The sequence below is a fragment of the Juglans regia genome, chromosome 10, assembly GCF_001411555.2.
Source record: "Juglans regia cultivar Chandler chromosome 10, Walnut 2.0, whole genome shotgun sequence".
In the NCBI taxonomy this organism is placed as follows: Eukaryota; Viridiplantae; Streptophyta; class Magnoliopsida; order Fagales; family Juglandaceae; genus Juglans; species Juglans regia.
This window is the reverse complement of record NC_049910.1, coordinates 14,103,031-14,118,780: the sequence shown is the minus strand read 5'-3', so window position 1 is coordinate 14,118,780 and position 15,750 is coordinate 14,103,031. Positions and strand designations below refer to the sequence as shown.

Genomic DNA, 15,750 nt, shown 5'->3' with positions numbered 1-15,750 from the left:
AGAAACCGTTACTTTCTTTTTGGATTGGAATGCCTGGTTTGGAAAATAGCAGAAAGCAAGAAATTGTTTATGAAACGTTGCCAGTGTTCTGTTCTAAATGCCATATACAGGGACATAATTTAAAGACTCACCGTGCTGGGCAAAAAAAGGTAGGAAGTAATGTGTGGGTTCGGCAAAAAGATCCGATCGTGGAGGAGCCGACGGATAAGAATAATATTCCAGTTCTTGAAACTACTAATATTCCAGTTCTTGAAAATACAGAGGTTAAGTCAAAAGAATCAGCTGAGGAGGATCGGATTTTAGGTGTTCAAGCAGATACTCTTGATCATGAGGAGTTGGAACCGGAAAAGTATCCAGAGGATATACTTGAGAGTCCGGAACGTGCGGAAGAGATGATTCCAAGACTTATGAACGGTCATTTGGATTGTGCGAACCGTTTGAGGGAAACAGAATTAGAAACAGATATGAGGGAGGGGGAGTTTATTCCTAGTTCTGTAGAAAAAGATGTTTATGATGGACCTGCGGAAGAGGTATGTCTGGAAGATGGGTCGATGTCTGATCCGGAGCCTGAGAAATGTGCTGAAGTTTTTTTGCAGGAGAAGGAATATCACTCGGCTGCCGAAGATGAAGTTGTTAAGCGTAAATATCAAAAGAGGCAGTTTGAGAAGATCCGTAGTTCTAGGCGGGTGATCACTAGAACACAAAAGTTTTCTCAATGATTGGATCAATTTTAGTTTGGAATGTGAGAGGTTTAGGTACCTCTAAGAGGCGATTACAAAAAATGCTGTCTAAATATAAGCCAAAATTGATAGTGTTGCTGGAACCTTTTCAGAGTGTGGTTAAAATCCATAGTTTCATGCGGTTATTAAGATTTGATGAGGCGATATCAAATGAGACTGATGGTGGTAAAATCTGGGTGTTTTGGAAAAATGAATTGGATGTGCAGGTGGTTCGCTTGAGTTCGCAGTTTGTGTCATTATGCATTACCGAAGGAAGTAATCATTTATTGGGTAATTTTATTTATGCAAAGTGTAATAGGCTTGAACGAAAACTGCTTTGGGAGGAGTTGAATTCAGATAGAATGGGTGTGGAGCCATGTTTGTTTGCTGGGGATTTCAATGTAATTCGGTCGAATATTGAGAGATGTGGTGGGCGTCCGAGGAATAGAGTTGCAATTGATGAGTTTAATGGATGGATTCATCAGGGTGGGTTGTTAGAAATGAATTCACAAGGTGGTAAGTTTACATGGTGTAATGGTCAGCAAGGATTATCTAGAGCTTGGGCAAAGCTGGATAGAGTTTTACTTGATGCAAATTTTCTATCTCTTTTTCCGACTGCTCACTGTTTGTATCTTCCTAGGACTACATCGGACCATTGTCCTATGGTAATAGAATTTTTAAGTGATCCTTTCTCTTATGGTCCACCTCCATTTCGTTTTCAGAAAATGTGGGTTGAGCAACCGGATTTTATGACTCTTGTTCAAAAGGTTTGGGCTGAATCGGTTATAGGTTCGGGGCTGTTTAAATTAGCTACTAAACTTAAAAAACTTAAGGTGGCGTTGCGTGTATGGAACAAGAGTGTATTTGGGAGAACTAATACTCAGATTGCTATTCTTGAAGATAAGATTGAGAATCTGGAAAATTTGTTGCAGAGAGGTTGGGATGATGATATTGAAAGGGAATTAGTAAGGAGTTCTAATGAGTTGTCTTCTTGGAGGCATAGGGAGGATATTAGATTGGCACAAATGGCTAAAATCAAGTGGAGAATGGATGGTGATAGGAATACAAAATTTTTTCATGTGTGGTTATCTAATAAAAAGCATAGGAAAATTCATCAGTTAAGAACCTCGAATGGGTTGGCGTTTAATTCTCCGGAAGCAATTCATCTTGGAGCTGTTGATTATTTTTCTGATTTTCTTCAAAGATCTAATCCGGTTAGGGAGGTGCCTGATTTATCTAGTTTAATTTCGTCGGTTATTAATGATGAGGATTGTGTCCGGCTTTGTGGGATCCCTTCGTTGGTTGAAGTGAAAGAGGCTCTATCAACTATTCCTATTAATAGTTCTCCGGGTCCAGATGGTTTTGGCGCGGGTTTTTTTATGAGTTGCTGGGAGGTGGTTAAAGTGGACGTTTTAGAAGCCATTTCAGAATTTTTTCTATCAAAACGCCTTCCGAGATTTTATTCGGCTTCTTATATTGTGCTTATCCCGAAGGTAGATGTGCCGTCGGGGTTTGATAAATTTAGGCCAATTAGCCTTTGTTCAGTTTTCTATAAAATTTGTTCAAAAATTATTGTGAATCGCATGACAGGTTTCCTTCCCAAAATGATTTCTCTTGAACAAGGTGCGTTTATACCTGGGCGAAGTATTTTTGAGAATATCAGTCTTACCCAGGAAATGGTTCACTCTCTGAAGCGGACGTCACATGGTGGTAATATTATGATTAAAGTTGATATGGCTAAAGCATATGATCGGGTGGAGTGGCTTTTTTTGCTTGAGGTTTTGAGGTGTTTTGGCTTTCCTTCTTCCTTTTGTGCTCTGATTAGTGCTTGTATTTCAAATGTGTGGTATTCTGTGATGCTTAATGGTACGACGAAAGGTTTCTTTCAAGGGAGGCGGGGTTTGCGCCAAGGGGATCCTCTCTCGCCTTACATTTTTATTATTCTTCAAGAAGTGCTTTCTAGACTTTTGAAACAAAGTTTTGATGGGAACAAGATTGGGAAATTTTTCCAAGCAAGAGGTACTCCTCATATTTCTCATCTTATGTATGCGGATGATATTGTTATTTTTCTGAATGGGGGTAAGAAATCGGTTAAGGAACTGTTGGTGGTTTTTGAAAAATATGAAAAATGGACAGGTCAGCAAATTAGTAAAGAAAAGACGGCTATATTTTATTCTCCTAAAATTTCGTTAGCAAGAAAGAGAGAGCTTAAAAGGCTGACAGGGTTCTCTGATGGTTTGTTTCCTTTTAAATACCTTGGGGTTCCGATTGTATTAGGGCGTCTTAAGCATGAGCATCTAGAGGAGATGATTAATAAAGTCTGGAATAAAATCAGTGGTTGGAAAATGAAATTATTATCTGCGGGTGGGCGCTTAATTTTACTTCGTCATGTGCTGTCTAGTATGGCTTTACATATTTTTGCAGTTTTACAGGTTCCTCATTCTATTATTAAAATTTTAAATCGACTGTTGAGCACTTTTTTTGGGGTGAGATTAATGGTAAAGGAAAAAAAAGTGGGTGGCTTGGGAGAATATTTGTAAGCCAATAGAGGAGGGTGGTCTTGGTTTGCGGAATTTGGGGGATATTCAAAGAGCGTTGCATATGAGGTTTGCTTGGAATCTTTTGAAAGGAGAATCTTTGTGGGCTAGTTTCTTTAAAGGAAAATATGTGGGTAATTCGAGTTGGTGTCTTATTGATATGAGAAAAGGTACGAGGTTTTGGAAAATGATTGTCAAAAGTATTCCGAGTGTTTTTAATAATGCTAAATGGAGAGTTCGAGATGGTAATATTTTATTTTGGTATGATAAATGGAGAGACGAGGGTCCTCTAATTGATGAGGTACAGATAGTGGGTAATCCGATGTTGCAAGTTAAAGAGTGTAAGTTGTCCAATAGTTGGGATGTGGAGTTTTTGAGTACGTTAGTTGGTCAGGATAAGGTGGAGAGTATTATTGAGGCTTTGGCTGGGTGTAAGGGAGGATCTGATGTATTGATCTGGATGAAGAATGACAGTGGGAATTTTTCAACTAAATCCGCTTGGGATTATATTCGGGTTCAAGGATCTAGTATGGAGTGGCATCCTTGGGTATGGCATAAATTACTTCCACTTAAAGTTTCGGTTTTAATGTGGAAGGTGTGGTTCATGGCATTAAGTGTTGATGATCGTCTTCGGCGCATTGGGATCCAGATAGTTTCTCGTTGTGATTGTTGTGATGAAGGTAATTATGAAGATCAAGATCATGTGTTACTTACTGGGGAATTTGCATCGGCTATATGGCATTTCTATGGATCTATTTTTGGTATTCCTATTGGTCGTACTTGGAGGGAGACGGTACAAATTTGGTTTCGAAGGGCATCTTTTCATTCTCAACTGGGAATAATAGTGGGGATTTTACCGTCTATTATTACTTGGCATCTTTGGACTAGACGTTGTGCTGCGCGTATGGAGGGAAGGTTCCAGTCTATTTTTTCGGTTCGGCTTTCTATTAGTAGATGGATGGGAGTTGTAGTTCGAGATATGAAAAAGGTTAGTAATTGTTCCAGACATGATTTACAGGTTTTACAGTCATTGAATATTCCTGTTTTGATTCCTATTAGAAAGCATTTACAACCTGTGGCCTGGCAAAAGCCAGCTCATGGGTGGTTTAAATTGAATACAGATGGGAGTAGTCTGGGTAATCCTGGTTGTTCAGGGGTGGGCGGTATCATTAGGAATGATCGTGGTCTTATGGTTTATGCTTTTAATTCTTCTATTGGTACCGGTACAAGTAATAGAGCGGAGTTGTTAGCTGTTCGTCAGGGGCTCAAAGCATGTAAGGATTTGGAGATTAATTTTGTGGAAATTGAATTAGATTCGCAAGTGGTGATTTCGTGGTGGCATAGGAGAAGGTGTGGTGTGTGGTATTTAGAAGATTTTTGGGAAGATACGTTGGCTCTCATGGATTCTATGGTGTGCGTTGTTCGTCATGTTTATAGAGAGGGAAATAAAGTTGCGGATTGGTTGGCTCGGAGTGGTGCATTGGGTCTTAATTCAGAGTGGAGATTTGTTAGGGAGGTGCCTAGGGTGCTTCGTGGTTTAATCCGTTTGGATAGTTTGGGTTTGCCTTCTTTACGTTATCGTTAGTGTCTTGTTCTTGTGTAATGTTTGTCCGTCTTAGTAGGTTTGTAATTTTGTTTTGTACGTTTGACATTTGGTAATATTGTTTTGTAATACTAGGTGTCGGTCTGTAACCACGGTTTTCCTCCGCCACAAGTGAGGGTTATTAATAAAATTTGGGACGGGGTCACTCATGGACAGGTGGCTTCGGCTCTTCTATAAAAAAAAAAAAAAAAAAAAAGGGAGATGAAAGATACAGCTAACTCTCGTAAAGACTTAAAGGAGATGGAGATCAGACCAGAGTTGTATTTGTAAGATAATGGGTCGTCAGCTTATATGCCCATCAGATGGTATACACTTTCAAATGATGAGAGAAAGAAATTTTGTAATTGGTGTACGAAAATCGAACCCGATGGCTATGCTTAAAACATGACAAGATGTGTTCGAACACATGATTGGAAGATAAGTAGTCTTAAAAGTCACGACTGTCATGTATTTATGCAGTGTCTTTTGCCGGTTAGTGTGTGTGGAAAGCTTACTCGAGATGTTCGTATAACTCTCACAGAATTAGGAGGATTTTTCAGAGACGTTTGTAGTAGAACGTTAAAAGTTGATGCATTGTTAAAAATGGAAGCTGACATTGTAGTAATATTGTGCAAATTGGAGAGTTTGTATCCGTTTTCATTCTTTGATGTAATGGTTCATTTGGTTGTGCACCTACCTCGTGAGGCTTTACTCATTGGCCTGGTTCAGTATAGATAGATGTATACTATTATTTTGGGAAAACTTAAGCGATCTGTGGGGAATAAAACTCGTCCAGAAAGTTCGATTGCAGAGTCATATATTGATAATGAGTGGCATACCTTTTGTTTAATGTATTTTTGTGGGGCTAATACTAGCTTTACAAGATTGGACCGAAATTATGAAGGTGGGCGAGAGATGGGAGTCTCAATAACATTTACTGTATTTTCCCAGACCGTGCGTCCCATAGGCACACAAGGGGGCTACGATCTATGTTCGTGAGAGTTTGAAAGAGCTCGATGGTATATCTTGAATAATTGCGCAAAAGATTGATCAGTACTTAAAGTTAGTGATGATTCTCTAAATCACTATTATCTTTAAGTTTATGTACGATAATATAGTATAATTTCATACAAATTAAATATTCACATGAACATGCACAACGAACATATACAACTACTTCGCTCGAATGGTGTAATTGACATAGAAAAGACGGATGAAGAGAAATTTACCTCGTGGTTTGAACATACGGTATTACCATTAAGCCCAATTTCATAATACGAATTTTATACTACTAAACTCTACTTTTTTTTGTATATAATAATATTTATTGATATAGGTTGCATTGAAATATGGTGAAAATTCATCAGAAATCTCATCAGAACTGTATGCTCTTGCATGTGGTCCGTCCAGACGGGTCATTTAGTACTCAAGATGTTTGGTGTGTGGAAATAGATTTCACACAACTGATAGAGAAAGATATAGAAAAACTCAAAATTGTGGGGTTGTAGTCGAAGGAAGCCATGTGGATGATATCATTGACTTCTACGGAATTGTTGAAAATATCATAGCGTTAAAGTATGTGAGAGGATATATGGTCTGGTTGTTTAAATGTAATTGGTAGGATGTCTCAAATCCTAAGTTGAGAGTGCGTAACGATGATTATTTTGTGAGTGTCAATACATCTCGCACATGATATGAGGACATTCTTCTTGTTCTTGCTTGCTAAGCGAATCAAGTTTTTTATTTAGATGATTTGGAGTACGGAACCCATTGCGGGTAGTGGAGAAGTTTGCACTAAGAAAATTACATTCCAGAGGCAGGCGAACCACATGAAGAAGTTGATAGTCTAGCAAATGAAGAAGCATATCAAGAAAGTGAAGTAGGCATCAATCTATTTGTTGATTTAAGCCAATATGATATGATTCCATTGCTTAGAGAAGATGTTCAATCCGAAGTAATTGAGGGTGAAATATTGGAAGAAGATGAATCAACTGAAGTGTCTAGTGAGGATGAAGGCGATTGGAACAGCAAAACGGATAGTGAATGAATTTCAAATATGAATTTCTGTAAGTAATATTAACATATAAATATCTTTAACGTTTGTTTGAATAATAATTTGTTACAATTTTAAATAGATATGCCTCCCAAAAGCAAAGCAACACATATGCCATCCCCATCCATTATTGACTCCCCGTGTGGTTCACTTGTCATCAATAGTGAGCCAACATCACCAGGTCCAGAACAAGGTATTTTATCAAATAAGATGTCATATTTTATGCTCAATTTAAGTAATATATCTATAAAATAAATTAATTTAATTAAAAAGTTATGCTTTAATTGCTGCATATATGGCTGTTGTAAACAAGCGTCGAGGTAGAGGCACTACGAGGGGTGTCTGCATAGAGAAAGTATGGGAAATTGGTAAAATCAAGGTTGATATTCCTGATGATCACATCGGTGGCTCCAGAGATTTGGCACGTGGCTTGCTTCTTATGTTGGTACATTTACTCACACGTATGCACCGATTGCTACATCCTCTTGATCTAAAGTTTTCCAAGATGTGAAAGATCAGATAAAAAATCGTTGTTTGGTAATAACCTACATCTCAAGCAACTAAGTATATAACATGTTACTTACAAGTTACTTTGTATTTATAGTAATTGTTTGTAATTTTCAAAAGGATGAGTTTAAGCTTAATTTTAGCCAAAGAGAGGATCGATTAACAGTTGAGGAATTGATGTAAAATGCATTTTGGAGGTACAAAGGTCAATGCCATGCACATTATAAGAAGTTTAGTACTACAATAGAGGCGCGCTAAAATCCTTTCCAAAATATTCCACCAAACGAATGGGAGAACGTTTGTGATATGTTTGAAGATCCTACTTATCAGGTAATATCGTTGCTGTCTTTTTTTAATAATATATCACAGATGTATTAAACATATAGACTAATATTTTTTTTTTTCTTTTAGCAACGGAGTACTGTGAAACAAAACAAATAAATCAAATTTAAAGATAAACCATCATGCATGTTCTCGATCTTTTCATCATTTGTCTAAAAAATAGTAAGTTATTTTAGTGCCCGTTAAATATTAACATATAATACACATTTTCTAATTTAAGTTCTAATATTGATTTTCCTTTTAAAGAAAGAAGAAAGTACCGCTGACTATGATTTGACCCAATTGTATGCTAAAATACATAAAAATCGTGATGGTATTTGGGTCAGTCCCGAAGTAGAGGCAAATTATGTAAGTTTAAGTTTTTTTAATTTCATTGTCACATAATATTTTTGTTACTTATACTAACTTTAATGTTTTAGTTTTTGTAGGATAAGATGATATCTCTTAAGGAAACTGCTACGGATCCATCTGATGCATTATCTGTCAATGATGCTCAGATCCTTTCTCAAGTTCTTGGATCACGTTCTGGATATTTGAGGGGTTTAGGACGTTGCGTAAAACCATCCTCATCCTGATCATCATCCTATTCTCGAGCCAAATCGAATGACGACAAGACTAAAGAATTGGAGGAAACAACTCTTGAGATAGAACGATTGAGGTTCAAGAAAAAAAGTTGCTGACCCGATTAGATCAAGCAGCGAATTTGGAGGCAAGATTAGAAGAGATGATGCCGTTGAATAACCAAAAAATGTTTGAACAATTCCAGTCAATGATGTCCCAAAACTCTATGCCACCACCATAGTCTTCAAATTTGTCTTTTCTTTAATTGAATTTATATTATGAAGTTGGCACTACTTTGAACAATTGATGTTTGAATTACAATGTGTAATATTAATATGATATTTTTAATTAAATTGTGATCTGCATGATTAATACAGTTCGAACGGCAAATAACCAATTCGAATGATAAATTATTATTAACACATTCGAACCAAAAGAGACCCATTCGAACAAAAACTAACCCATTCGAATAACAAACGAGATATACGGACGTTCGAACAATAAATTATTTGTTCGAACAAAATTTATGTGCAAAATCCCGTTCGAACGTATATAATTTCCGAAAAATAAAATTTCTGTTTGAATAGAAATAAGATTTGTTTGAACACAAATCGTTTGAAAAATTTATTCGTTCGAACGCATAAAATCTGTTTGAACACCTAGTTCGTTCGAACAGAATCAAATATGAACATTAGTTAGAATGAATATTTCATATTGTTCGAATCGACGTCTCCATTCGGATGGATAAATATTTCATTCGAACAATATATTGAGACGAAATCTGGTCATCTAAAAAAGAATTATCCGTTCAAATGGTTTTGACTGGATCCGCCCAATTTTGTCTCTAAAAATGATTTTTGAGACGAAGTTTGATTTTTGTCTCCAAAAATTTTTTGAGACGGTCTTTCCGTGACAAATTTGAGATGAATTTTTTTCGTCTCCAAATCTAATTTGCGACCAAAATTGTGTTTTTTGAGACAGTTTTTTGTCTCAGAAAACCCAATCTGTTTTAGTGACGACTAACCGTTCATAATATTGTTTATAATTTAATGTCCATACGAGTCTATGACATGATTTGCTTGGGATTTAAGTACTTCTAATGAATTAGGGATAGACTATTAATTAAATCTGAAAGGTGAAAGGGAATCACTATAATGATTAAAATTTTGGTGTGGTATAACTTTTACTGTCGTATTACTTCTTAATGATTATTTATTATTTTTTGAAAACTCAAAGCATTAATGTTGTGAGCATTTATTCATGTTGCAGTTTCAGTTTCAGTTCTTGTTTTGCTTTATTCGCGTGCATAATATGTTTGATCCTTAACGAAACAAAGTTTTTAAACTGGTCTGAACAAGCCCTGTTTCACCTTGGTGTCCTGGATATTGATTTGGCACTCTGAACGGAGAAAAGACTTTATACCACTCTTAGGAAATATCGAACATATTCATTTTTATGTTTATGTGAATGAGTATATATAGTAAACAATATTAAGTTAACGCTTCCTAAATACGATCCTGCTAAGAGATTCTTTAAAATTGTGGAAGAATGTTTCTATTTAGCCTATAAATCTCTTGCTGGAACATTAATGGCTAAACTTACACCATGAAATTTGATGGTACATGTGGGATGCATGAGCATATCCTTGAAATGTCAAATCTAGCTACTATGTTAAAGACTCTTGGGATAAATGTTGATGAATATTTCCTTGTGCAGTTTATTTAGAATTCCTTGCCTCTTTCAATATAGGACCTTTTAAATTCATTACAATACTATTAAGGATAAGTGAAATGCAAATGAATTAGCCAATATGGTTGTGCAATAAGAAGCAAGTCTGAAACAACAAAGACATCATTCAGTGCTAAATTAAAGACTTTTGGGATTAATGTTGATGAGTCTTTCCTTGTGCAATCTATTTAGAATTCCTTGCCTCTTCAGTATGGGACATTTCAAATTCATTACAACATTATTAAGGATAAGTGGAATGTGAATGAATTAGCCAATATGTTTGTTCAATAAGAGACAAATTTTAAGCAACAAGGACATCATTTAGTAGTTCACTTCATAAGTTGAAGATCAACAAAAAGTGGAAGAAGCCTAAAAAGAGAAAAAGGGCAGAACAACCACAACAAAATGGGTCTCCTCAAAGAATTGAGATTCATGAGAGGGGACAAAACAATATTAAGTATAGTTTATATTAAAGTTTGGGCAACTTCAGAAAGATTTCCATAAATATAGGATGTGGCTCGAAAAGAAAGTCAAGCATTTAGCTTGTGTATGTTTTGAATTCAATTTGACTGAAATTCCTTCCAACTTTTGGTGGATTGACTTGAGTTCCAATGTTCATGTTTCTAAATTGATCGAGGGCTTCCTTACAAACTAGATCACAGAGCCAAATGAAAACTTCATAGTCTTGGTAAATGGAGTTAAAGTTCTCGTTGTTTCCATTGAGACTTGTAAGGGGTTTTTCCTCCCTTTCTTGATGGGTTTGAGATGAGCAACTAAGGTAATAAGAAATGAAGGCCCAGCCCAGAACAAATAGCCTTCTCGGCTTGGCCCACTGGTAGACACAACCCTTATGTGGGAGCATACTGTAGAGGGATGAGACTCGCCGTCTTGGAGATCTCTTGAGCAGCATCTAACCCTTGAGTACCTGTCCACATAAACGAGCGGGAAGTAAGGTGGACCCTCGATCCTTTGAAAAGGTGATATTGACGAACCATTGAGGACACCAGCATGATAAGGCAAATTGGAGAATCACGCCGCATTAATGACACCATTATCGAGCTACATGCCACATTAATGATGTTGTTGCAGAGGCACGCCGCATTAAAGAACTATGACAAAAGGAACAGTAAAGAAGGCATAGACTCTACGGGGGTAGGCACGATCTGTCCCCCCAAGCTTTAGGTATAAATAGAAATTTCTAGGTACGAGAAAATTTTATGATCTCTAGACTCTCTCATTATTTACAAAATTCCAAAATACTCTACTAACTTTGGCATCGGTGACTCCCCGGCCCCAAGGCCACAATTTCTCAGTTTCTTTCTTCTTTATTTTTGCAGGCCCGGTTCTGAAGACCTGAGTTGCTGGAACCTACCCCAAAGGCATACGAAACACGATGTTAGCAAGACTTTGCATATATATATATATATATATATATATATATATATATAGATATTGAATGTTAACTAGATTTGTTTCAGACATTTTATGTTCATTCTATTTCTTGTAATTTGGCCTCTTTGTTGAAACATTATATTGAAGGCTTTACATTTTGTAATAGAAGTTCAGTTTATTAAAAATAACATCTTTTGTTTGTTTTGAAAATTTATGCAAATGTTTGTATAAACTAAATCGCAATAGTTGTTTTGCTGAAAGTCTTGTAACCCTACATCATAATCTTGGAACTAAACATAACCTGATCAATGAAAGTTATTATATCTTGTGGCATAGCTGTTTGAGTCATACATCTAAAGAAATAATGGAGAGATTACTAAAAGATGAGAGTTTGCCAAACCTAGGATTTATTGATCTCTATTTATGTGGATTATATTAAGCGAAAACAAACTAAACACACAAAGAAATGTGATACAAGAAGTGGAGGATTACTTGGAATTGTCCATATAGACATTTTCAGACTTTTTGACTCTTCATCTCTTCATATAGAAAATTAGTTTATCATCTTTGTTGATGACATTTTACGTTAGTGTTATATCTATTTGTCCGATAAAAAAAAACTCGAGCAATGGACTGCCTATAGTTATACATTGTTGAGGTTATACATTGTTGAGGTTGAAAGACAATAAAATTGAAAAGTGAAAACACTCAAATTAGATAGTGGTTGTGAAAATTATGGAAGCTACAATGGATTGGGCCATGCCTTGGCATATTTTCCTTGAAAAGCGTGGTCTATGTGCATAATACACTATGCCAGGATGGCTTAGCAGAATGGAGTAGCTGAAAGGTGAAATTATCATTAACGGATATTGTTAGGAGTATGTTAAGTAATTCCTCTTTATCCATTTCATTGTGGGTGGAAGGCCTTGAAACTATTGTTTATTTATTTAATTGGGTTCCAACTAAAACAGTTTGAAAGATTTCTATTGAACTATGAACAGGAAAGAAACTAAGTTTGAGGTATTTGCATGTTTGGGGTTGCCTAGCGGAGGCTAGATTTTATAGTTCATGTAAAAATAATTTAGATTTCAAAACCATTATTGGTTATGTTCTTGCCATCCAGAAAATCTAAATAATATAGATTTTACTGTCCTACTCATAGTACGAAAATAGTTGAAATGGGTATTGTCGAATTTAATGAAGAATGGTGAGATCAATGAAAGTGATGAATCATGAAATATAATTGTCTAAGAAACCAGGGTACAAGTCCCATTATCCATAACTTCTCGTGGAAGTTATTGTTTCAACAATTGTGGATTCATTTATCAACATTGAACATCAAATTAATGATCAATAATTCCATGATCAGATTATAACCAACAAATCAATTATCTAGGAACCACAAGAAATAGCATTAAGGAACTCACAAAGAGAGAATATATTTGCTATTTCTAATGATTATTTGGTTTATTTACAAGAATTTGATTATGATATTTGGACATGTAAAGATCTGGTTTCAATTTCTAAAGCTATTGGCAGTAGTAATGTGTAATGCTAATAAATGGATTGATGCCATGATGAGTGAAAATCAACTAACCAAAACAAAGTTTGAGGATTAGGTAAGTTGTTTGAAGGATTTAAAACAGTCTGCTGTAAGTGGGACTTCAAGTCTAGGTGCAACTTTAAAGGAAACATTGAAAAATATAAAACTAGACTTATGACCAAAGTTTTCACTCAGAAATGAGGCATTAACAATAAAGAGACTTTCTCTCATGTACCCAAAAACCCAATTAGAATCATTTTGACTTTGGTAGCCCATTTTAATTTGGAATTACATCAAATGGATATGAAAAAAAGGGTTTTTAATGGGAGTTTAGAAGAGAATGTCTAAATGGATCAACTTGAAGGCTTCCCGATAAAGGAAAAAGAACACATGGTTTACAAATTAAAGCAGCCAATATATGGAATTAAACAAGCTTGTAGAAAGTGGTATCTTAAGTTCAATGATACTGTTACTTTGTTTGGAATTAAGGAAAATATTGTTGATATGTGTATATAGCTGAAAGGTAATGAGAACAAGTTTATATCTATAATTTTATATATTATATGTTGACGATATATTGCTTGCCAAGAATGCTTTTGGTTTGTTGCCCGAAACTCAGAAATTTCTCTCTAAGAATTTTAAAATGATAGATATGGGTAAGGCAGCTTACATGAATGTAATATATATTGCCCATTATGTTTTGGTACTGCATGGTGCATGTTATTTATTTATGGCATTATACATTTTGAGATCTTATTAAATAAGTTAATGATTTTTCATGTTTTATGTTTATACGTACATATGTGAGATTGGATAAATTATAATAAAAGACAATTTTTGGGAACCAATTTTCTATACTTCTCATTATGAACTATGAGTTGAAAATATGAGAAATTCTGTGAAATGAATTGTTGGTTGTCTAAAACACACCATAATGGTATTCATTGATGGACTTAAATAGAGCTTGAAAGATATGTATGAAGGTTATAAGAGAAAATTACAAGAGATAGCTACAAGAGATAACTATTGGTTTGAATGCATCCATCTTATCATGGCTCGCTTTCTTGTTATCTACGTTTATATATATTATCGATAATCCTTATCAATAATTGAAATTTCAACTGAGTGATAATCCTTATCAGATGGTATATATATTATCTCCATGGTCTGCAAGATTTGAAAAATTTGATAGGTAAAGTTAAAAAATTGTTTAAATGTAAATTTTTTATTTTGTAAAAGTTGTTCTAATGATTGTATTGTTAATTTTTCAATAAAACCTAGGATAATGATTAGATAAGAAGTTGACATATAAATATTTTTTTGGAGATTATATATATATACACAAGAAAAATGATTTTTCCCGGCGACACAATACATTAAAAACCACGAAAGATAGATAGTACAACAATGGTTGTTTTGATGTCCAGTCTTCAGTGATTAGGATCTTTGGTTGTTTTATCGTCCCTATCTCTAAGTACACAGAACATGATAGCGAAAGTTACTAGCTAGGACATGACCATGATGAGAATCAATTGATTTTCTCTTGCATTGTACGTTCAATTGGTTCTCCAACATCTTCATTCTTGGTGGTCTATCCATTAAAAAAATCTACAGTACTCACCCCTGTCCCAACATATTAAATGAAAACATTATCCGGTTTAGTAGACCATATTCTAATAAAAAAGTCTACTTGCACCCGGCATGGGAACCCCTTGCATACCCATCCCTCCACGTGGAAAAATTGAAATGGCACGTTTTGTTTTGTCTACCCACAAACAGAGCAAGGGCTGGGACTTCTTCTCATCTTCTTCATCTACCCACAAAGACGAACACAGGTTAGGTTCTCATCTTCTTTTTCTCATTCCCTAAAGAGCAGTATGTGGTCACATGTCCGAAAGAGTTGCGATTGTCTCTCAAGATTGCTGGCTATGATGATTTTTGATGCTGCCTACGAAACATTGACGACATTTATTGTGTAGTATTTGTGGACAATTTTTGAAAATAGGCATCCGGTGGTTCCGGAGGAGGAGTTTTCCTTGCAGCAGATGGATTGTGACTACAAGAAAGTCCGAGTAGTTGTAGAGAAAGCCATCAAAGATGGCAAGTAGGTGTTTGAGGTGTTCTGTTGGATGACGTGTTGTAAATCAGTATCTTGCTCTTGTAGCTTTTCACGTTTTGTAACATTCTTGTGATTTGGTTATCAATTGTCAAAATGTGGTTTTGGTAGCATATTCTCCAATATGGGTGAACACCAGAATCATTCTAGAAAACCGCCCTCTGTTTCATGGATCAAATATCCTTTTGCTAGTTTTCAAATCCTTTTTACTTTTATTGCCTTCTCACAGTTAGTTAGGCCCTACTTGTGAAGCAATATATTTGCTTGCAAGCCTTTGAGCCGTTGTCAATAATGCTGCTATTGAGATTTTAACAATCTGAACAAACTTTGTTGTCAATATTTTGACAATCCATTCGCTGTTGAGATTTCAAAACAATGCGAATAGGATCTTTTTCCCAAAATAAACAATGCTCATACCCAAAATAAACTTCGGTAAAGCATAGATCTGTTCTTCCCCTTATCGGCATTATTGCATTTTCCTCACTACTGAAAGACGACACACTCTCTCTCTCTCCTAGACGGCACTCGATCCCTCTTTTCTCTTCTTTAGCTGGGTTTCATTTTCCTTCTGTTTTTGTGTTTTTATTATTTTTTTTAAAAAAATATATCGACCACATCAGCCGATTCCCCCAAAGGTACCCAACGCCGGGTACCTGTAGCGTAACTGTAT

General features: G+C 35.6%; 1 protein-coding gene across 1 annotated transcript; it reads left to right on the top strand.

Moving 5' to 3' along the window:
• Positions 1 to 856: 856 nt before the first annotated feature.
• On the top strand, positions 857 to 15,072 carry LOC118349643. The gene is made up of 2 exons (XM_035695147.1): positions 857 to 2,016; positions 14,970 to 15,072. Exons 1-2 carry the CDS (start codon positions 857 to 859, stop codon positions 15,070 to 15,072), a joined length of 1,263 nt encoding a protein of 420 aa, XP_035551040.1.
• Positions 15,073 to 15,750: the final 678 nt, after the last annotated feature.